Source organism: Argopecten irradians, chromosome 5 (genome assembly GCF_041381155.1).
Source record: "Argopecten irradians isolate NY chromosome 5, Ai_NY, whole genome shotgun sequence".
NCBI classification, from domain to species: Eukaryota; Metazoa; Mollusca; class Bivalvia; order Pectinida; family Pectinidae; genus Argopecten; species Argopecten irradians.
In genome coordinates this window covers 10,088,426-10,114,276 of record NC_091138.1, presented here as the reverse complement: position 1 = coordinate 10,114,276, position 25,851 = coordinate 10,088,426, and the positions used below count along the sequence as shown (strand labels likewise).

General features: G+C 36.6%; 1 protein-coding gene across 1 annotated transcript in view; it reads right to left on the bottom strand.

Moving 5' to 3' along the window:
• Window positions 1-272: 272 nt before the first annotated feature.
• LOC138322816 (uncharacterized) overlaps window positions 273-25,851 on the bottom strand; it is a 39,192-nt gene continuing 13,613 nt past the window's right edge. The window contains exons 2-3 of the mRNA XM_069266939.1: window positions 4,901-5,041; window positions 273-4,000 (exon numbers count right to left, since the gene is read on the bottom strand). Of these exons, the coding sequence (XP_069123040.1) occupies window positions 3,795-4,000; window positions 4,901-5,041 (347 nt within the window). The 3' untranslated portion in view covers window positions 273-3,794. The remainder of the gene's footprint in view (window positions 4,001-4,900; window positions 5,042-25,851) is intronic.

Here is a 25,851-nt window from a genome sequence, read left to right as displayed (position 1 = left end):
TCCGCCGGGTCATTCACGGTGTTCGCATATACAATATCGAAAGTCCATATAATTCTATATCGTGTGTACATTACTAGTTTTTCGACGACGTTTCAACATATGAGGCCGTCCTTAAATGACCCTGGCTGAAAATAGTAGGTTAATCTTACCAAAAGATTACGATTGTGAATCTAAAACATCACATACATCAGGTACTGGTACTATGCAGTGATGTTTAACAGTTGTTGTAGTATATAATTATGAATAAAATATCAAACAAACGTTGTCAACGGAATCATCATTTATTTACATAATGCAATATTAAGATACTTAGACGTAAAAGAAATAATCTCAAGAGACACTCCTTCGTTTGGATGTAAATAAAGTGTAGAAATTTTAAACTCGTCAATCAATACAAAATTGATTGTACATGTTTTAATACATATCATTTTCGATCAGGGCGTATTAGGGACAGACATTATTTATGTCGGATTTGCCGGCCATTAAATAAGGTACTTTGGGTAAAGAACTTACTCAGTTGAATAGCGTTATGAAAAAACTACACGTTTCACTCTTAAAACAAAGCATATTTTTCCATTTAGTATAAATCGAAGGAATGTCCCTTTAAAGCCCTGAAATATTATAGAATATTCAACATCTGCTTAAATTCTCCCAGAAAATCGATTTCAGCTTAGATTTCTTTCTTTCACACCATAAAGAACTCACAAGAAATTCTTTAAAAAAACTAATACTACATCAAGTATGTCAAAGATTAATTTTTGAAATGTCAATAAAAATGCAACACTTATTAAACCATGTATTAAGCGTTTATTATTTAAAAGGAAGATTAAAAAAAATCCTTATTTTTATGTGGATTTGTGCATTATTTCTAAGATATGTTTTATGACAACACTTGTCATCCATGGGACCAATTGCAAAGAAAAGCTTCAAGTACGTATGAATATTTTCTGCACTAATAAATCAGTTAACTTTATGATGTTTCACTGCATTGTAGGAGGATCGTCTATTTTATAAAAAGAGATCCCAGAGGATCCTGTCGCCCACCAAAGAATGATCCATGTCTGACAACTGAAAGAAGGATCTTTTCTCTGCTTTTCAAACATTTACTACATATTATATATATATAAGTGGAAAGATCCTTTCTGAGCTATATTGCAGTAACAAACTTATCGAAATCCAAGATTGCTACCTATCGGCCATATTACTGACCAATCAATCCTAATATTCAATATGCACAACTAAGGAACTACTAGGGGAACCTGCACATGAAATTTAAGACCGATCCCTTCAGTACTTTCTGAGAAATAGCGTTAACAAGCTTCAATTGTAAAAATCCAAGATTCCTGTCGGCCATCCTGTTGACCGATCGGTCCCAAAATTCCATATGCATAACTAGGGCCCTAGGGAAACCTACATATACAATTTGAGACAGATTACTTCAGTACTTTCTGAGAAATAGCGGTAACAAACTTCAACTATCAAAATCCAAGATGGCGGCCATCTAGTCCACCGATCGGTCCGAAAATGCACTTTGCACAACTAAACCGCTCGGGGAACCTGGTGATGAAACTTGAGACAGATTCATTTTATACTTTCTCAGAAATAGCGGTAACAAACTTCAACTGGCAAAATCAAAGATGGTGGCCATCTTGTACACCGATCTGTCAGAAAATGCAATATCTACTACAAAGGACCTAGGGAAACCTGCAAACGAAATTTAAGACGGATCCCTTCAGTGCTTTCTGAGAAATAGCGGTAACAAACTTCAATTGTCAAAATCCAAGATGGCGTCCTGTCGGCCATAATGTTCACCGATCGGTCCGAAAATGCAATATGTACAACTAAGGGACCTAGGGGAACCTGCATGTGAAATTTGAGACGGGTATTTTCTGAGAAATAGCGGTAACAAGAAATGTTAACGGACGGACCACGGACGAAAGACGATTTGGATATGGGGGGCTAAAAACAGAACAAATCCAGTTGTATTTACAGCGGAACCGGTAATGACCGAACATGGACATGTTTGGAACGTCTAATTAAGCAGAGATGTGTACAAACAGGTTCAGGTTGCACAAACATGATTACCAATGAAAATATTAAATATACAAGTGAGCATTGAGCGGCTCGATCAAAGAGCAAAAGTTTTCATTACCATATATTTTGAAGAAATATTGATATTATCCTCGTATTGTTTACTGACGATGGGCATTTTAACGCTTGTTACATTGATAAGTTATAATCAATTTATATATTACATTTTGAACTGTATATTAAATAATTATGTAATGTTTTGTAGGTCATCATCGCAGAGAAACATAAAGGGAAATACTTTCTTGTCGACGGTTGAATAATGGCCGAAGGTAACATGTTGCATAAAAAACCAATAACGGCTCCGTAATAATCACCATTCAACACTTATATCTTATGTATTTTTCATTATCTAGCTGAAAGTTTATAATTACCGAACAAATGATTTGTTGCAAGTATTGTTCTTCATTAATGTTTGTTTATGCAAGGTCTTCAACAAAACGCTAGCGTGTAGCTAGACTATAAGTATGCATTGTCTAATCGAAAGCATGAATACCTTAGAATACCTTATCTCTTCTGGCCTTTTATAAAAATCCCTTAGACAATATCAATCTGTTGATGGATGTCACTTTAGGGGTGTAACGCTATTTTTTCTGTTGACGTTCGCGATCTTAAATCATTGTAAAATCAAATTTGCACGGAAACAATTTAATAAAGATATTTATTTCGATCCTTGACGAGCAAAAGATAAAATGTTTATAATTGTTTAATAACATCTCATATAAAATGAATACATATTAAAGATACAGGGTGTTTTAGAAAGTATGTCAAGATTCTTATTATTACTCTATGGGTGTGACAAAACCCCGTTAGGGGTCACTTCGTGGTGACTTTTTGGATTTCCCAGTCAAACTGCTGCATCTATTCTGAAAGTGAAGTTCAAGGGACGAAATAGATTAAAAGAACTGTCAGAATTATTTTTGAATGCAGTTATATCAACCATTTAACACAACAAAGCTAAATATATACGTATACGAGGACGAAATGTCGTGTTCAATTGATATAGAAAATTCATTTGATCAGAAGAACAGGTAGTTTATAAAGGTCGCATGAAAAACCAGCAAAACCAATGAATATAAACTAAAGGTCATATTACACTTGTATCATGTGCAGCAATACTACAAGGGCGAATTAAATAAATATTCATTTAATTATGCGATAAACGATGATGTGTAAATAGAAATTTAAAAAAAAAGTTCGTGGAATGTGTACATGGAACTGTAAGATCATTGAATGGGATACTAATACATATGTAGAAAATCTAAAAAGCGTGAACTTCGATATGTCCAAAACACGACGTAATTAGCTTGTACATTATTGAAGGTAATATAAAACATGGATGCCAAACCGTCAGAAGAACTGTCATTTGATGCATATTTCGTAATAATTTGTACTATCTTAAATCATTTATGATATTTCTGTTTTCCTGTGTATATTACCACTCTATATTACTATGATTGGTTCATTCGTTGAGAGTGCAAACGCGCCCAAACCACATTAATACTACAAATCAATACTACGAGATAGCAACATTTCAAGAATCACGAATTTCACTGAAATCATTTAACCTATTTTTGTTCTGGGCACTGTTTTGAGACACCAGCCTGATAGTCATCTAACGGCTGTCTGTTAGAATGGGGTTTATCTAAATCTCCCGCATCAATCATGAATGACGTTCGTAGAGAAGATTAAGACGGAGCCTTGAATCAGTTGAGATACGTTAAAGTCAATAGCAGTGAGCTTGTAATGGACACTGCACTGGCGAATGGATCCGGTATGGAAATGGTGGCAGCGTTACATCCATCTTTGAAACATCTGTAAGTACATGTGCTAACCTTCTCGTCTGCTAACTCCCGTTCGTCGCACAAGTCAGAAGAGTCCCCATGGTCACAATCCCGGAACACGAACTTCACTGCAAGTATAATGGATATACATTTTACTGTTTTATCTCAGTGAAGCATATTACCATGGACAATGAACAGCAAGTCCAATAGTATTACAATTACATGGCATATCCAATTACCCTAGTTGTTAATAGATAGGAGGTCGAGCCTAATCAGCCAACCAATCACTTATCCCTGATACGCTAATCTGCCATATATCAATCGGCAGCCAAATCCAAATTCGGTTCTGTCAAGTACATAGGAATGCCCAATTCCTTCGTGACCAATTTACAATTGGCTTTAATAAACTCAACAACCACATGCTGGCCAAAATCAAACAATATATTTACTCTGTAGGGATTATTCACACCTTCTTAACATGACCTTGTGCGATTTCATTAATTTAAACATATCTTTCTCTCCTTGCTAAACGTTCAGGATAAAATGCGTGTACGCTGTCTGTATAGTGTGGCTTGATACGCTGATATTGGTCACCACACATTGTATATAACGGAATGAGCCCCTTCAAATCTCCTTAGCTGTTAGGACACTAAGCTTTATCGATCAAACCACCCTTGACACCGCCCGAATTTTGTCTCGAGTTTGGTGGTTGCCTATGTGATAGAAAAGCTTTTGGTTGCCAGTACATACTGCAAACACATACATCTACACACCATGAAAATCACTTCACATACAGTAACTGCTCTTCGTAAGTTATTATTGCTGTAAAATGGATTGGCTTGATTTAATAAATTAACGCCTAATTAACAACCAGATCCATTTAAGGACGACATCCCATGTGTGCAATGTGTTGTTGTTAGTAAACGATGGTAATAACATAATAACAAACCAACACATCAATCTTGAACAGTCGTCTGTCTTCAAGAACATAATTGAAGACGATTGTATTCAAGACATCAGATACTTACTCCCATTTAGGACACCTTCGTATTTTATACAGGAAGTTTGATTTGCGTCTGTGCAATTTGTTGGAGCAACATTTCCAGTAAGGCAGACTTGTCTCCCCTTTTGTACCATTGTACTGCACTGGACGCACTTTAGACCATCAACTACAATATATATTAGTATACAAATTAGATAGTGTGTATCATCTATATGTCATAGTCAAGCCTTAATATAACAAAAGGAGCAGAAATTATCTATTAATGACACTATTTAAACATATAAATGAACTATAAAAACCATAATGTTGTCACTGCATTCTTACCTTTGATGTTAATCATAACTGCTAGACATCAACTCTATCAAATATAGAGTATGTATTCCAGCGCCTTTCACTGATGAAAGTGCGATCTAGTAGTACGGGGATTTTCTAAACTCAAATCGACAGCCCAACTCATCCCAAAGCTAAAATGAAATATGGTTTTGAAAACATACTTATCGTTGGTCGACACAGCATGATGAGGGAAAATTGACTTGTCAACTATGGCATGATGAGGCTTATAGAGGAATGATTTGAGGCTGGAAATATTTAACGTAGAGGTAATGTCATCGCACTGGAAATCAATAGTGCGCGTGTATATTGTCATCTATAATACAAACTTACTAACTGGGAGTCACAAAATTAAACCATCAGTACCGTACCGTATTAAAGAGGACTTGACGTAGGGGAATGGCTTAATGTTGGATGGATGTACCCGATTCCTTTATCGGTTGAAATCATAAACAACACATGTTGTGTAGTTAATTATAGTATTTATTGGCCCGCAGACAGCCTATGACCCCCCATGGATTGCAGTAGTAGGTACAATTGCCAAATATTACTGTATTTAGCATTTGAAAAATCTGTTTACTGTAGAATGACGTTTCATGTTGACGTCATATAGAAAATTGCTCACTATGAACACGTCGCGACTTTTAATTATTAGGCGAACTAACACATAACGTATTGATCGTTGTGAATTATCAAATCATACAGCGAGTCAATCAGCATAAAGATTCGATTATCAGACCTAGTATCTAATAATAACTATTGATCACGGTGAATTGTACAATAACACTTTTGCAAATCTATGATTATTCTTGCAAAGTCAAAAAAGGTTGCCTCAGGCAAACAGTACAAAGTCTATCTTATACAATCGTCGAACGTATATATTAAACAACAAGACCGGTTAAAAGCGTAATGGGGAAAATGGATGTTAATGTTTGTTTGATTATTTTAACTTCCTATTAACAGCTATGGTCATGTAAGGACGGCCTCCCATGTATGCAGTGTGTGTGAAGTGCGAGATGCGTGTTTTGGGAGACTGGTATGTTCTTGTGTCTTCTTGTATAGTGGAACTATTGCCATTTTTATAGCGCTATATCACCGAAGCATGCGGCCGAAGACACCAAGCAACACACCCTACCTGATCACATTATACTGACAACGGGCGAACCAGTCCTCCCACTCCTGTTTTGCTGAACGTTAAGCAGAAGCAGAATCTACCACTTTTATAGACTGGTGTGTATCGGCCAGGGGACAGAACCCAGAGCCTTCACACAGGGGCAAACGCTCAACTCAAGGGGACATTAGCAAGGATTAAAGTGAGTGAGGAAGAAGAGAAAAGATAAGCTCCTAACTACATAATTACTAAAGCAATGCACGAAGGTAGATACTGGTGCTACTATAGTGTATAAAGAGAATGGCATTTAATTACATATTTTCGGTACTACGTAACACGACCCTTTAAAGATATTTTCATACTGGTTTTATAATGAGTTTCAATTTCTAGTTTCTCATAATAAAATAACTCGGGACGCATTAAAAGTATGTTTGTTTTTGATATCCTATCGCATGTTTTATTGCGATCATTGCAATCGGGTTGTTAAAATGTAATGCTTTTCGCGTTGTCAGTGTGTCTAGGTGGGGTTTGGCAGGAGTTTCACTATAAAAGACAACACCAATATACCGCAGTCTCCTAAAACACACACCAGCTCTTCATACAAACAACATACATGGCATACATGGGAGGCTGTCTTTTTGCATGACCTTGGCTGTTAATAGGACGTAAATTTATTCACAGTGTAATTCGGTGTATTTGGCAGTATGGGTTAGAGCTTTAACACGAATACCACAGCCTCCCAAACAATACCCTCTGTATAAAGGGGACGTCCTAAAATGACATTTCTGTGAACAGGTCGTTTAGCCAAATCTACAGCGAACCAAACATCTTTATCAAAACAAAAGAAAAACGTGCAAGGTTAACTAATGTAAAAAGTTCAGTAGTTGGCTTCAAAATGCCTAGTTTGACTAAGTAATTTAACATAAAAAATCAACAAATGGGATTTTAAAGATAACACAACAAATTAAAGCTTTTGAAGCGTTCTAAAAAATGAATACTACAAAACGACATAACACTACAGTGGTTTCTTAGAAACAATCGGCGTCATTTCGAATCTCGGCTTGGTTTATCATTCATGCACAATAATCGTCTTTCCATTCGACTTCTCTCCAAATTATCTGAATTATTCCGATCAGCGTTGGCAGAACTCGAAAACCTGTGTTTGTAATGTATTTTTAATATAGCTTCATCAGAGATGCAAAACGAATTTAAGCTGCCGATCACGGTGTATTTATGTTTTATTTTCTAAAGCCTCCTGGCTACGAAGGAAGTAATTGACACAATTTTCATGGATCCTGCTCTACAAGAGTGATATAGTGCCATTGTGGAGTGTCACATAACTAAGGCGACCTGATTGTGGAGCACAACAGTACGGATGTACCATTAATATGCTTTCAGGTGGGAAGAAACGCAGTAAGAATGAACATTATACGTATACAGAAGAGCATCTGGGTCGGTCACATAAAGATACTACTCCCGAATTGGAAAACACATGGAGTGTGATGCTCTGATCTCGCAAGCGGTGTCCATTAGTGGTAAATATAGGTTAAACCTGCTAAAATACTGACGACATTAATTCACGATGGTTAATTGCATTACACGTTTTCTACAATAATTGTTTGCTTTGTCTTCTATTAACAGTTATTAAGTATATACCATGTGATATTTTGTTTTATGTGCCTCTTGATAAATACCTAATTGGTGTACATTGTCGCATCATTGTTGCTCTGTTATACAAACGCTCACCATTTCAAAATGGCGAAATCAGGTAGACGTAAGGAAGTAAATAATAATTCATCACATAATCCGCCTGATATCCAGTGATTTCGCCAGTGTAATTTTTCTACATGTCATTAGTGTAATATGACCTGGAGCGATTTTCATTGGCTGGAAATGGATTGTGACGTCAGTCAGAAACAATAAATGACGTCAGGAAAAATGACGTGACGTCAGGATTACGAGGACATTTGCTGAATTTTCAGAATAAATTTTGACGTGTAATTCTTTGTTATGAGGATGTTTGTAGTTATCTGATAAAAGTATTTTAAATTTGTGTTCATTTCATATGAGATTTTATGAAATTCGTCTCGACAAGGCTCGCAAAAATAAAAAAAACTTCTTAGACTCGTTTCATAAAATTTCATATGAAATGAACACTCAAGTACGATCCTATATATCCTATTTTTTTTTACAATTAAGAAATAGAGATAGCAGGTTCAATGATAACACCCTATTTGACACCGCCTCAGTTGTGGTCATCACGAGATCGCTCGTCTTTTTACAGTGCCATCTCACTGAACCATGCTGTCACAGATAAGACACCAAACAAGCACACCTTATCAGATCACATTATACGAACAACGGTCAATCCAGTCTTCACACTCCCGTTGTGTTTAGAGCTAAACAGGAGCAGAAATTAACGCTTTGGATACAGTATCAAAGGAGACGTTAGGAAGAATAGATAAGACCTCAAACTTAGTCGTCCTTTTAGATCGTGTATTGGGGGCAGCAAGTACAACTCTAACGGCCTACCTGCAGGGCCTTAATTGAATGTAAAGCCAATCAAATAGAATGTGGTATCTGACATCGTACTTCCATTATTTTAAATGCCGTCGGTGTAACCATACTCTTTCAAAGTGGTGTGATTGGTAATGCTTATCTTTAGATTGAAGGCGATACATTAAATCGTCGCGCTGTCACGAAAACAAGTCGCTAGCAGACATTCTCTATATAGATCAGACTCCACAGGTGGTATATTAAGGACAGTCAAATAAACGGTCGTCATGGCAATCAAATGACAGGTCGCCAGTAAGTATACGTCTGTTTATATTGTATGCTCATGATGATTCAGTTTCGACATATAATCAGCGGTTATAAATAGAGGGAAGACATATACTCCACAAGAAAGTGCACGGTATGAGTTATTATTTTTTAACTTTTGTTTTGTGATGCTTAGAATTAATATGAATTGAAGCAAAGGATTGTAAAAGTACAGCTACATGTTAAAGGACTTTCCGACTGGCACAAATACATGGATTCTGCCCTGGCCGAGACACACAATAGTCTATAGAAGTTTCTGCTCCTGCTTGGCGCTCAGCAGTAAAGGAACGCACTCCATACACGCACCACACCGCTTATATGGGAGGCCATCCTAACATGAGTCTGGCTGTTAATAGAACGTTAAAACAATTAAAAAAATAAACAATGTGTGTTACTTGGTGTCTTCTGTGGCTTGCTTCACTGATATAGCACTCTAAAAACGACAAGTTCCACTATAGAAGGATACACAACACGAATATACCGCAGTCTCCCATAACATACACCTAGCACTTCACACACAAGGCACCACATTTATAGGCGGCCGTCTTCAAATCACCATGGCTGTTATTAGGACGTAAATATGATATTCAAACCGAATTAAAGTATTGCGACGAATACAATATTAGGTATAGTATATGGCGGGGCCTCCATACTAAACCAGCCACCTGTCAAACAGGTATAAGAGCTTTTGCTCTGTGTGATACTTAATTAAAATCGACTATTTTCCGTTATAGCATCTTACAAATAATAAGTATTTTTGATAAAAAATAAAAGAAAAATATTTTCCAGCAATTTTATTTCCGTATTTTGTTTGTCCGTTTGCGGACGAAAATTAGTATACCGGTATCTTACGATGAATGTCTATTGAAGCTCGAAACTCTAATGTTTCCATTCAAAACACCACTGACTAACTTCGGCATCCATATACTGTGTAAATTTATTTCTATTGTACAAAGGATAGCTATACAATTATAGTAATAATACATGGTCATTCATTTGTTAATGACGCGAAGTTTTTCATTTTTGGTCCCCGTAAATCCATGTGTATCCCATCTGAGTGTTTAGCGACAACTATGATTCTTGGAATTTACTTCATACGTGAATCTTTAAAATTATACTATATTTACCGATTACCACACCTTAAAATTGATACAATTCAAGTAAGCACTCGTGCTTCCAGACGAAATATTTGCTCGAATGTCGATGTCACAAGCGAGTTATAATAAATGGGTACGGATACATAAAATAAGTTTGCAGGGATCAGGATAGCGACGTTACAAAAGTATGATGTCACTGAAGGGACAGTTTACGTTAAAGCGATATATTTACAGTTTGCACTGATATGTACTCAATAGTATTTATCATTATCATGTTTAATGATAGCACAACACGTGCAGCAATTATATTATGGGAATAGCCAATCTGATTAAAATACATATCCTTTTAACCACTCCGATCAATAGAGGATCAGACAACATCCCATTAGGGGTCATGTTCGGATGACCTATACACCACCTCTACTTCAGATCACATGCACGTTGCTACATCAATTGAAAACGTCATTTCGTCCCATTTTACATTTAGCTTTGTTGTGCTATTTGGGCGAGATGACTAAATACACGAAAATAATTGACAGCTTTTTGAAACTATTTCGTTCCCTGATATTCACATTCAAGGTTCTGTTGGTAGCAATTTGATTGGCCATTTCCATAGGTCACCTGAGCATGACCTCTGATGGGATGTTGTCAGATCCTCTTATCAAACGTAGTGATAATATAATAAGAATTTCAATTTTAACAAAATTTTATTTCAAATAAATTGAAATGGGATCAAACAACAGGTAGTGCCAATGTTAGTTCTCTCCCTGGTAATAAAATTTATATATACAATTGACATGAAAGAGTATTTGAAAGCATTTGAAAGTATATGTTTCAGAAGTCATGACAGTATATGAGATATTATTAATGAGATTATAGATAGTAATTATCCCCCGCCCAACGAAGTTGGCGGGGGATATACAAATGGGTTCCGTCCGTCCGTCTGTCCGTCCGTCCGTACGAATGGTTTCGGGAGCATAACTCTAAAACCAGAAGAGATATTTCCACGAAACTTCATAGACACATTGGTCTTATGGTCTAGTAGTGCTTTTTGCTATTTTAAGGTTTTCACTTTTTGTACTTTTTTCTGTAACCATGGAAACATTGCTGAAAATGGCAGATTTTTGTGAAAGAATCGTTTCCGGAGCACAACTCTAAAACCAGCAGAGATATTTCCATGAAACTTCATAGACACATTGTTCTTATGGTCTAGTAGTGCCTTTTGCTATTTTTAGGTTTTCATTTTTTGCACTTTTTCCGTAACCATGGAAACATTGCTGAAAATATCATATTTTTGTACCAGGTTTGTTTCCGCAGCATAACTGGAAAACCGGTTGAGATATATGCACGGAACTCCATAGGCACATTAGTCTTATGGTCTAGTAGGGCTTTTTGATATTTTAAGGTTTTCACTTTTTGTACTTTTTTCTGTAACCATGGAAACATTGCTGAAAATGGCAGATTTTTGCGTAAGAATCGTTTCCGGAGCACAACTCTAAAACCAGCAGAGATATTTCCATGAAACTTCATAGATACATTGTTCTTATGGTCAAGTAGTGCCTTTTGCTATTTTTAGGTTTTCACTTTTCATGCTTTTTTCTGTAACCATAGAAATATTGCTGAAAATATCATATTTTTGTACCAGGTTCATTTCCGGAGCATAACTCTAAAACCAGGTAAAGATATTTCGACGAAACTTCATAGACACATTCTTTTTATGGTCTAGTTGTACCTTTTGCTATTTTTAGGTTTTCATTATTTGCACTTTTTCCGTTACCATGGAAACATTGCTGAAAATATCATGGTAAATGGTAAATGTTACTTTGAAAAACTCCACCCATCTTTGTGTATATAGTCTAATATAAATGTCAAGGCTGTATACCTGATTCAACAATTGCAGCCCCGCTCTACTTGAATTATACACCATCTTTCTTTAGCTCAACTTCCTTTTTCCTGGTTTTTTTCATACACATAAGTCTCCACAATCAAACTTACTTCAGCTTTAATATCTCCATTGGCGGGGGATCTGAATGACTATGTCCTTGTTTTGTTTTTCAAAAAAGTATAACAATAAAGAAATGAGAATGCAGCAGCCATGAGGAAATTACCTTCACCCACCAGATACAGACCATAAAGTCCATGTGGCTAATCAGCCGATGGTCATCCACCAATGGGATTCAGAAATTCTACCATGGCTGCTGCATTCATGCATATGATTTAAGAAAATAAAATGTTGCAGAATATTGAGATAAAGTTTGGTCTAAATTTATACTTGTCATGACACATGCATTAATTTTAAAACTTACCTAAACAGATATGTAGCTAAGATAACTGTATCAAACATGTATTCTAAATAATATGATAATTTAGATAATAATACGTAAAATTTACAACTAATAAATGATAAATGAATGAACAGATGCTATTATAGAAGTGTTTTTCAGAACACTAATTTCATTAATTAAGGTATGGTATCTTTATCCACGATTAGTTAAAGGCCCAATACCTTTCCGGAGCAAAATATAAAGATTTCTTAAAAACATTAATTACACCAGAAAATATATACCGATGGCCTAAGATGAGGTTACAACACCAAACATATGCAAGATTTCCTGCGTAATATATTATAACAATGGAGAGTCATTTCGCTGTTTTACCGTCTGCCGCAGTGATAGTCAACTACCGCGCGGTATTTAGGACGACGGGGGAAAACTTAAGACGACCCGCGTTATGAAAATTAACATTTTATTTATTTTAATTAAATTGTTTAGGAGGTGATAACGTAAAAATATTGAATGAAACAAAAACGATGGCTTTTAGTCTTATGCATGTGGTTCTATAAAATGCGATTGCAATTTCAGTAAATTCTACGGCGACTATATATGAATATATCAATCAATTTAAAGCGAAATCGTTAAATAAATTTACTCCGAGTAAAACCAGATAACAGAGTCGTTAATTCCATCCTGTTGCTCATGCTGTTGTATTCCATAGGCACGATGCGTTTTTAATTTTGATCAATAATGAGAATATAAATATGATGGATGGGATTTCTTAGAGCAGAAATGACACATGATACCATTATACATAGTATCATTAAGCCGGAAAATCAACCAAGTAAAGCAACTTTCATCATAGTGCGGAGGCAAAGAATACTTTATCATTGTCAGATTTAAATTGAAACTTGAAAGTATGGAAACGTTTGTATATCCGTCTGCTTTCTCTTATCTCGTAATTATGATATAGTGGGCCATTTAAAGAGTATAGCAGGTTATGTGATTGATTACCTACATCATATGATATTGTAGTGAATCTTCGACAAACAAACTTTTTTGTATTATTTTTTTTTCAAATAATAGGACAAACAGTATATTGTCAATGTACACATACACACTGTGTACTATCATACATTCACAGAGAGACGAAAACAGAAAAAAAAGAGAATGGAGAGAGAGAGGGGGGTAATAAATAAATAACAAACGTGTACATTTATAGTTATTATTGTGAATAGTTCAGGGTAGTAGGAGTATGAATAAGTATAGTTTTTTTCTCCAGTCTTTCTCTTTGATTTTCACTCTTTCGCCTTGGCTTTAAGCTATATATTTCTGAATATTATAATAGTCTTTCAAAGAATTGACAGTTAGTGTTACTTTGGACTGAAGAAGACCTTCTAGTGGCTGAATATTCATCACATAGAAATGATTTTTGATTTTACTTTGAATTTATTTTGGCCTTTTATTTCGGATTATTAATATTCTAGCTTTATGCCGTTTGTACCTAATTTATGAAAGTATTGACAAGACGATAGATACTGAGAGACTTATGGCGACTGAACTCATTCTATGAACATTCTGTTTTAGGGTCCCATTGTCAGCTTTGATGGAATATTGTACCACCTTCCCCTATTGCATGGTCGTAAAAGGCGATTAAATAGCATCTTATCTTTTTTTCTTCCTACCTTACTTTCTTCTTCCTATGGTCTTCCTTGACATTTGAGCTGTAGGTAGGACGTTAGAATGGTACCTGCTGCCCCTATTGAATGATCGTAAAACACGACTAAATTAAGGACCTTTCCATTTTCCTAAATGACAATGTTTTCCTAACGTCTATAAAAAGTCTATAAAAGTGATAGTTTCTGCTTCTGCTTAGCGCTCAGCAAACCCGGTTCACCCGTTTTCAGTATAATGTGACCGGTGGGGTGTGTTGCTTGGTGTCTTCGGTGGCATGCTTCAGTGTTATAGCACTATAAAAAGTTGTGCATATTGCATTTTGGGACTGATCGGTTAACAAGATGGCCGCCAGGCAGCCATCTTGGATTTTGATAGTTATAGATTGTTATCGCTATTTCTTGGAATGTACTGAAGGAATCATTCTCAAATTTCATATGTAGGTTCCCCTAGAACTCGTGTTGTGCATATTGCATTTTGCGACTGATCTGTCGACAAGATGGCCACCAGGCAACCATATGGGATTTTGATAGTTGAAGTTTGTAATAGCTATTTCCCACAAAGAACTGAGAGATCTGTCTCAAATTTCATATGTAGGTTCCCCTAGGGCCCCGTTTGTGCATATTGCATTTTGTAACTGATCGGTCAACAAGATGGCCGAGCGGCCGCCATCTTGGATTTTGATAGATACCGCTATTTCTCAGAAATTACTTAAGGGGTCTCTCAAATTTCATACGTATGTTCCCCTTGGGCTCTAGTTGTGCATAATGTCTTTTGAGAGTGATCAGTCAACCGTCTGCCATCTTGGATTTCATCGTTAAGCGATCTGTCTCAAATTTTATATGTTGAATGTTTGAAAAAGTTCGAAAAGCAGGGAAAATATCCCTCTTTCCATTGTCAGACATAGATCATTCATTGGTGGGCGCCAAGATCCCTCTGGGATCTCTTGTTTTATTTGTATGAACAACGCTCGTGATACTTTAATAATCAGAATTTCAGCACTAAATCTTCAACCTGCCAAACTCTGTTGATATTAATACAGCGTAGCGTTACGTTAAGAAATTAAGAAACCAGGAATGGAATAGGGTAAATGCCCACAGCTACGGATATGAAATTGAATTGTGAAGTATGTCGAATTAGAATAAAATAGGGTAAATGCCCACAGCTACGGATGTGAAAGTGACTAGATAAACAGGGTAATGCCCACAGTACGAGTGATAGCGTATATTAGAATAAAAGGGTGAATGCCCACAGCTACGGATGTGAAATTGTGAAGTATGTCGAATCTAGAATAAAATAGGGTAAATGCCCACAGCTACGGATGTGAAATTGTGAAGTATGTCGAATCTAGAATAAAATAGGGTAAATGCCCACAGCTACGGATATGAAATTGTGAAGTATGTCGAATCTAGAATAAAATAGGGTAAATGCCCACAGCTACGGATATGAAATTGTGAAGTATGTCGAATCTAGAATAAAATAGGGTGAATGCCCACAGCTACGGATGTTAAATTGTGAAGTATGTCGAATCTAGAATATATAGGGTGAATGCTTGGTGTCTTCGGCGGCATGCTTCAGTGTTATAGCACTATTAAAAGGGCAACAGTTCCACTATACAAGAAGACATACACGAACATACAGCAGTCTTCCAAAACACGCACCTCTCACTTCACACACGCTACACACTGCATACATGGGAGGCCGTCCTTACATGACCCTGGCTGTTAACAGGACGTTATAATAATCAATCAAACAAACAAACAAATCCTTACTGACTTTATTGTTCCTAAAGTCTCCCTTGACACCGTCTCACATTTGGCATTTGTAGAGCGCTCGCCCCTGTGAGGTAGGCTCTGGGTCTGTCCCCTGGCCGATACACTGCTTAGTGCTCAGCATATAGGGAGTGGGACGACTGGTTCGCCGTTGTCAGTATAATGTGACCGGGTGGAGTGTGTTGCTTGGTGTCTTCGGCGCATGCTTCAGTGATATAGCACTATAAAAAGGGCAACAGTTCCATTACACAAGAAGACACAACATGAATATATCGCAGTCTCCCAAAACATGCACCTCGCATAACATAGACGCAACACGCAGCATACATGGAAGGCCGTCCTTACATGACCATAGCTGTTAATAGGACGTTAATTAATCCAACAAACAAACAAATAAACAGAGACACACCAAAGTCTATAAAAGTGATAGTTTCTGCTCCTGCTTAGCGCTCAGCAAGCAGGAAGTGGGACTACTGGTTCGCTCGTTGTCAGTATAATGTGACCGGTTGGGTGTGTTGCTTTAAAATTTGAGCAACAGTTCCACTATACAAGGAGACACAACACGAATATACCGCTGTCTCCCAAAACACGCACCTCGCACTTCATACATGCTCCACTCCAAATACATGGGAGGCCGTCCTTACATAACATTGGTTGTTAATAGGACGTTAATTAATCAAACAAACGAACAAACGCATTTGTGCGATGGGCTGAGGGGGTCTGTACCATGGCCGAAACACAACATAGTCTATCAAAGAGTGTGACTACTGAACTATACTGTCGAAGACGCCCAACAAGCAAGCTCCCACCAGTCACAATATACTGACAACGGACAAACCAGTCGTCCTACTCTCTTTGTACTGTAATTAACTTTTCAATTGCGTAAGTCCATATAATCAAACAGTCATCCAAGTATCTCTTCCAATAGTTCCTAATATATACGCTTAAAGCATGGTCTTATATTCCAGGTGCCCATTAATAGCTTGGCATAGGTTGGGACTATATTGGTACCCATTCTTTTTCCAAGAACTTGTAAATATTTTACATCGACGTAGAAAGAATTATTTTTAATATGACTTTCAACAATTCAATTATATAGTTTGAATCAAACCTTGGAATTTAAGCCCGTAGGAATCGGTTTATCCAGAAACATATTGCTTCAACGCCAAGTGTATATGGAGTGTTTAAGGCTTGTGACAACTAAACTAACAAGAATCGCGTCCTGATCCACTTTTTTCAGAAAGATGCGCTATAAAATCCATTTTTCCCGGGGGACACTTAGAATGCAATTACACAAAGGTTTTTACAAAGTACCGAAAAAGTAACTTAAGCGATTGGTCGGACAACTTTGGCCTATGACAATTGGTCTGAATTTCAGATTCGCGAGTTTCAGAATTCGTGTATTTTTTATGTATTTTTATCAGTTTTGTTTGTTGAAAGATGATCCCATATTTCAAGATGATTAAAATAACTGCCGTTATGTACAAATGATTTTTCGTCTCTAATGTCTTTTTCCACAAAGAATTTCTTCTTACAGATAAGTAACACATATCTCACATAAAGTACGAATGACATAGCGATGCGTATAAATCATATGGTTTCCTAAAACAGATACGGAAGCCCCTCCTGGTGCTTTTAGTTAATTAAGTCAATATTTGAAGACCAAGGTTTCTCTGACGGGAAATTAATTCCATTTCGGAGATATGTTGTCAACTGAAATTAAGCCCAAGGTTCTTTGTCGTAAGTTCTATAAAATTATTCATAGTGTGAGTACCGAATCGATACAAATCTTTTTCTCGTTTACATGTTTTTCATCAGATGGTGGGCTTTTCAAATCGCTTTTCTTCTGTGGTCCGTCCGTTAACAATTCTTGTTATCGCTATTTCTCATAAGGTACTGAAGGGATTATTCTCAATTTTCCCATTGGACCCTAGTTATGCATATTGCATTTTGGGACTGATCGGTCAACAAAATGGCCGCCAGGCAGCCATCTTGGATTTTGATAGTTATAGTATTTTATCGCTATTTCTCGGAATGTACTGAAGGGATCATTCTCAAATTTCATATGTAGGTTCCCCTAGGGCCCTAGTTGTGCATATTGCATTTTGGGACTGATCGGTTAACAAGATGGCCGCCAGACAGCCATCTTGGATTTTGATAGTTATAGTTTGTTATCGCTATTTCTTGGAATGTACTGAAGGAATCATTCTCAAATTTCATATGTAGGTTCCCCTAGAACTCGTGTTATGCATATTGCATTTTGGGACTGATCTGTCGACACGGTGGCCACCAGGCAGCCATCTGGGATTTTGATAGTTAAAGTTTGTAATAGCCATTTCTCAGAAAGAACTGAGAGATCTGTCTTTAATTTCATATGTAGGTTCCCCTAGGGCCCCGTTTGTGCATATTGCATTTTGTAACTGATCGGTCACCAAGATGGCCGAGCAGCCGCCATCTTAGATTTTGATAGGTACCGCTATTTCTCAGAAATTACTGAAGGGGTCTCTCAAATTTCATAAGTATGTTCCCCTTGGGCTCTAGTTGTGCATATTGTCGTTTGAGAGTGATCAGTCAACCGTCTCCCATCTTGGATTTCATCGTTGAAGTTTGCTATCGCTATTTCTCAGAAAGTTCTTAAGCGATCTGTCTCAAATTTTATATGTTGAATGTTTGAAAAAGTTCGAAAAGCAGGGAAAATATCCCTCTTTCCATTGTCAGACATAGATCATTCATTGGTGGGCGCCAAGATCCCTCTGGAATGTCTTGTTTTATTTGTATGAACAACGCTAGTGATACTTTAATAATCAGAATTTCAGCACTAAATCTTCAACCTGCCAAACTCTGTTGATATTAATACAATCTGATTAAAATACAGATCCTTATTATCACTACGTTGGATAAGAGGATCTGATTAGGGGTCCTTATTATCACTACGTTGGATAAGAGGATCTGAGAACATCCCATTAGGGGTCACGTCAAGATGACCTTTTGAAATGGCCAATCAAATTGGCACTGCCAGAATCTTGACTGGGGACGAAATAGTTTGAAAAGCTGTCCAAATCATTTTCGTGTATTTAGCCATCTCGCCCGACGTGCACAACAAAGCTAATTGTATATGTATACTGGGACGAAAAGACATTTTCAATTGATGTTGTAAGGTGTAGAAACTGCAATTGCTCTGAAGTACACGTGGTATAAAGGTCATCTGGACGTGACCCCTTATGGAATATTGTCAGATCCTCTATTGAACGGATTGGTTATAAGGATGTGTGTTTTAATCAGATTGATATTAATACAGCGTAGCGTTACGTTAAGAACCCAGGAATGGAATAGGGTAAATGCCTACAGCTACGGATATGAAATTGTGAAGTATGTCGAATCTAGAATAAATAGGGTGAATGCCCACAGCTACGGATGTGAAATTGTGAAGTATGTCGAATCTAGAATAAAATAGGGTGAATGCCTACGGCTACGGATATGAAATTGTGAAGTATGTCGAATCTAGAATAAACTAGGGTGAATGCCCACAGCTACGGATGTGAAATTGTGAAGTATGTCGAATCTAGAATAAAATAGGGTGAATGCCTACAGCTACGGATATGAAATTGTGAAGTATGTCGAATCTAGAATAAAATAGGGTGAATGCCTACAGCTACGGATATGAAATTGTGAAGTATGTCGAATCTAGAATAAAATAGGGTGAATGCCTACAGCTATGGATTTGAATTGTGAAGTATGCGGAATCTAGAATGAAATAAGGTTAATGCCCACAGCTACGAATATGAAATTGTGAAATAATATATCGAATCTAGAATAAAATAGGGTGAATGCCCACAGCTATTGATTTGAATTGTGAAGTATGCGGAATCTAGAATGAAATAAGGTAAATGCCTACAGCTATGGATATGAAATTGTGAAGTATGTCGAATCTAGAAATAAAATAAGGTATGCCTACAGCTATGGATATGAATTGTGAAGTATGTCGAATCTAGAATAAAATAGGGTGAATGCCCACAGCTACGGATATGAATTGTGAATATTCGAATCTAGAATAAAATAGGGTGAATGCCCACGCTAGATTGAATTGTGAAGTATGTCGAATCTAGAATAAAATAGGGTGAATGCCCACAGCTACGGATATGAAATTGTGAAGTATGTCGAATCTAGAATAAAATAGGGTGAATGCCTACAGCTACGGATATGAAATTGTGAAGTATGTCGAATCTAGAATAAAATAGGGTAAATGCCCACAGCTACGGATATGAAATTGTGAAGTATGTCGAATCTAGAATAAAATAGGGTGAATGCCCACAGCTACGGATATGAAATTGTGAAGTATGTCGAATCTAGAATAAAATAGGGTGAATGCACACAGCTACGGATATGAAATTGTGAAGTATGTCGAATCTAGAATAAAATAGGGTGAATGCCTACAGCTACGGATATGAAATTGTGAAGTATGTCGAATCTAGAATAAAATAGGGTAAATGCCCACAGCTACGGATATGAAATTGTGAAGTATGTCGAATCTAGAATAAAATAAGGCAAAGCCTACAGCTATGTATGTGAAATTATGAAGTATGTCAGATTAAGAAGTTATTTGTCGAAGATCGTGATGATTTGTATACAACCCGATGTAACACAACATTTGGCCACAAATACTGTGATGCATCTAATTATTGTTTTTTTAAATGACCTGTTACTTCTTTTAATTTCAGTATTTTGATAAATGCGAACAAAGACAAAAAGACAATATGGGTTAAATACATAAAAGTCATTTATGAAAGGTTATATCAAAACGATTTTTAACTTCTAATACAGTGATAATCGGGGCTAGAGCAATGAAAAACACAATCTCTATCGGGTATTTCATACAACAAAACTAGGTCCAGCACAGAATATTATGCTATAACAATAATCATCTCACAGACATCTTAATGTGAATTAAACCTATTAAAATCCCCTTAAAATGTATAAGATGATTTTATTATTAATCAATTTGGTCTTGATTTCATTAGCATTATATGTATCCCTTAAGCCTATTTATTTCTGCTGGTTATCCTGCGGTACTAATTGTTACTGTTTATATTTATAAAGTAATATGACTGTCGATAAAACCTTACTACATGTCCAGTAAATTTCTTCAGCATTTTGAGAGAATTGAGACTAAAAGAGCAAAGACTTTATTCACGTCTGCCAACAATTATCGAAGGTCCATTAACCCGCCTGATATAGCTTGTACTAAAAATCAACAATCATTTTTAATATAGATGTACAAGTTCGTCATTTTCTATTACAGAATAATGGGAGCCGATGTTCAATTCACTATAGAGAAACCCTATCGAAATATGCTAAATGAATGGCTAATAACACCCTGGTGAACAATACCAATATTGAAAACAAGGCAGGAGAGCGACATTCATTGGATGGGATGACGATGCTAACATTACTGCTGCATTCTGCTGGACAAGACCTCATCTCATTCATATCACCTCCCATCAAACAGAGACCAAGCTCTCTGGATAACTAATATTACCACACCATGAGGCTGAAGCTATGTATTGTTTATTGCTACTTCATTCATTGACCCGATATTTGAGGCTTCAGTAAGCAGTAAATGGCACTAGTGACCTGGTCAGCCTTATTGGTTTTCTCCAGTATGATGACCTCATTGTCAAGTTTATTCCGAGATAGTAAGATTGTTGTACTTTACATAGAATACCTATCATCAATGTCGGCTAGTATCATAATGTATCGGGTAATTGATATAATTTACTAAAAGTAGATGATTCCATGATCATATTTGCCTCTAGATAGGTGAAAGATTTTCTATACATACCTGTACAAGGTGTACAATTTCACCCCGGACTAGTTGTAACGATTTACTATATAGAGGATCTTTTAAGGGAAGCAATGCTATAAGGAATTTATTTTACAAACCCAGGAATTTCGAATGTATTAAAGGTAAAATTCCATTTGGTTTCGGTTAGATGTTTTTCCTGTATCTGACGTCATTCAGAATAACTGTCAATCCCCATAGCTTTTCTGATGCGTCGTCCTGGTGGATGTGTTTGGTCAACTTGGTGTATAGATTCGGCCACTAATTCAACTATAAAATGTTGTCTGAAAACCTGTGAGTATTACCGATGATGCTGTTGCTGATTCTGTTACATTGCTGACTTGCATGATAATTACCGGTACCGTAGCGGTCGAGGTAGTTTGGGAACGATGTAATACTTGCGAAATTGCCTTGATGTTGATTACAACTGTTTATGTGACTATAAAATAAATGATATGATTCATCATGATATCTAGAAATCTGCATTATTTGAGCTGGGGCAATGTTCGTTTCACCCTGGCCCTGCAGGTAGGGCATTATAATTGTACATGCTGCCCCTATTGCATGATCGTAGAAGGCGACATAATTTAGGATATTTTCTTTTCTCATCCTAACTTTTCCCTTGACACCACCTCACTTTTGGCCTTCTGTTGAGCGCTTGCTCCTTTAAGGTAAGCTCTGGGTTGTCCCCTGTCAGTATAATGTGACCGAGTGGGGTGTGTTGATCGGTGTCTTCGCTGGTATGCTTCAGTGATATAGCACTAGAAAAAGGGGCAAGGGTTCCACTATTCGACGCAAAACACGAATAGGCCTATACTGCACTCTCCCAAAACCGCTACACAATGCATACATGGGAGGCCGTCCTTACATGACACACCATGTCTATAAAAGTGGCAATTTCTGCTCCTTCTTAACGCTCAGCATTAATGGAGTGGGACATTTGGTTCGCCCGTTGTCAGTATAGTGTTGCTTGGTGTCTTCAGCAGCATGCTGCAGTGATATAGCACAAAGGGCAAGGACAAGAGCTCCACTATACAAAAAGACACAACACAAATATTCCGCAGTGTACCAAAGCACCCTTCACACACTACATACCGCATACACGGGAAATAGTCGTTACATGACCCTGGCTGTTAATAGGGCGATAATTAAACAAACAATTGGACGAAATACTTCCAGACACTATGATGTGACAGATGCTTATAATTACTTATATTCCGACGAAATTCCTACAAGTTGTTATAAACTCGAAAGGTCCGTGTATCGCCTCTGGCTGTAGCTTTATGGTATGGGTTTCATGTATGTATATGTGCCCTTCCCGCTAAATATTCTGACACGTCTGTATTTTAATATATTTATATAAAGTGGACAGTGCTGCAGAGTCACGCTGTTTCTCAGATAGTGTTTGAATCTGATCTCAAGTATTCCAGAGTGTTCATTTTATTATCATTGATTACATCAACTATATGTGCCACTTCCCATTGACATCGCATATTAATCGACGCTCTTTACTTTTAATTTTTACACAATAACTTTGCTGACATTCGGCTGCTTGTGATCGAATGTTCGTAGTTACTGTGAAATTATTGTCAAAACCTGTAATCATACAATATGATTAAGAAGGCTCATATTCTGAGCCGACCTGTTATGAAAAATTACATAATAACGATCACAAGTCTTTCACTGGGATCTCATGGATCCCCTCCACCACCACCACACCTCAACCTCACTTCGTTGATTTCTGGCAGTTCTAAAATGTACGAACCTTTCAAATTATAACTTCTTTCTGTTTGAATGTTTAAGAATACAATTCCCTTCTTTGTTTTTAAATGTTTTACAAATCTCGTCAATTCACTTTCGGAGTTTTAAGTGGTCGTCTGCTGCTTCTCGTCTGGATGAAGTGCTGATTTGACGTGCAATTTTAAAGCCAAATACCGATCAATTTAACAACATAAAACGTTGCAAATCTCTGAAAAAATATTTCTGTGAAAATAGCTAACACTGCGTAATAAGCTAAAATGGTGTCTTCAATATGAGCATGTTTACTACAGAATTCATAGTAAAAATAGTTCACATTGTTCGCATTAACAATTTCCCCATGGTATATTTATAACAGGGTTGAACACGTCAGTTATATGATACAAAATCGTAATGTCCATCTTTGGCAGTATAATATTGCGTCCAAATATATAGAAGTGAGATATATATACAAAAAGTGTAATATTTTCATTTCGTTTTGTAACCATGGGGCATAACTCTAAACAAAGTGGATGTATCACGTTTCAATAAAGATACACCACATCTACTTTGAACCCGGAATATTGCGTCCGAATTTTGTTGAAATCCATCAAAGGAGTAGTCGGTGGACCATTTTGACACAATGGGGTAAAACTCAAAAACGACAAAACAACACGATATACCGCAGCCTCCCCAAACATTCCCACAATACATACAGGGAGGTCATTCTACAAAGACTAGCGGTTAATAGAACGTTAAGCGTAAACAAATAACACAGAAAGTAAAGAGTAAAACAGAGAGGCATCGATATTTCATTTGAATGATAACGATCTTGCATCATTTATTTTTGTTTAAATTCTACGCAAATTGGTTTTCAAAATGACAGTATTTTCATAATGGCCCGTTGAATGTTATAGACGTCACATGTAATTTTCGTCTGAGGATATTTAGTTATTTAAGGAAAGCGAAGTAACATAATATGCTGTAAACGTTCTCAAAAGTTAAGAGATAAGTCTTCTTTTTGATGCAAAAATTACATTATTCTAACTTATCAACTGCAGCCGGGAAAACATTAAAAGCGAAATGACATGATTTATTGGAGAAAAGAGACAATGACGAATAGTTATATCATGATGGGTGGAAGTCGATGATCCTGTTCTGCTTGTTATGACTTGGTCCAAATTTCCTTAAAATCAAGTTACTTGCAATGAATACGATACAAATGTCTACCAGCTATATATATTATTATATTTAAAAGCAAATGGAGGCAAAACAATTGTACATGTTTTCGTCATTACCTGGTCGATTAAAACTGCTACGATTCTGATCAGCTCTTATCTTCTATCTAAATTACCGCTCTCTGTCTGAGTTATTCCATGGAACCTCTACAGCAGACTAGGAACAGTTGTGACACGTAGATAATGTATTTTGCTGAATACATGTAATTTTCCTAGCGTTTTGGTTAGTTATCACTATACAAAATCGACAAGCTACTTGATGAAACGAAATTACCATAGTATCACACGTGATCACAATACAAATCTGTGTAGGTTTATTACGTAATCATGGGGTACGCTGACCTTAACAGACTATAGATAGTTTTTTTTCAATGAAATAAAACGGAAAGGTATTTTCTGTATTGTGATATAACTTATGTATGATATCTTATACATACAATCACTACATCTTGTTTCAATGATAGATAACTTCGTCGTGTTCGTATCCAATACATCGACATGATTTATAGGTTGCCGTGAATATTTTTCTTTAGACATGCGCACTCTTAAGTTGATCTGTTTACCAGTAGCATGAAGATGAATAACGTTTTACGCTCGATGATAATCCCCTTAACATCTTGTTCGATCCATAGGCTTAAACTGTCATAAATAAAGTTAGGGTTTAACATAAACAACTTTTAATTTCATACACGTGGCTTAAAACAAGAGTTTTTCATTAGTTCTGAATCCTATTGATAAGGAGAGTTTTCTCTTGCAAAACTAATAGGATCTACCCTACAACTTGTAGCTCAAGCAACCATTTAAAATATGTACTTTACACGTTTGAATTAATACTAGGACACAGGCAAAGCTGTGTTATGCTTTTATGTCGTATAATCGGGATAATGCAACAAGTAAAAGATTCCACCTACATCAAAAGGTGTAAATAATCTGCTTAATGTTCGCGTCGCTAGACTGACAGATAAAGTAAGTGATAAGAACATTGTTTTATTGAGAGTTCAATCAATACAAACATTGCCACTGATATGTCGCTGTCCTTATCATTGAGTCATTTGATTGGATAAGAAACTTTATATTTGTGGTGA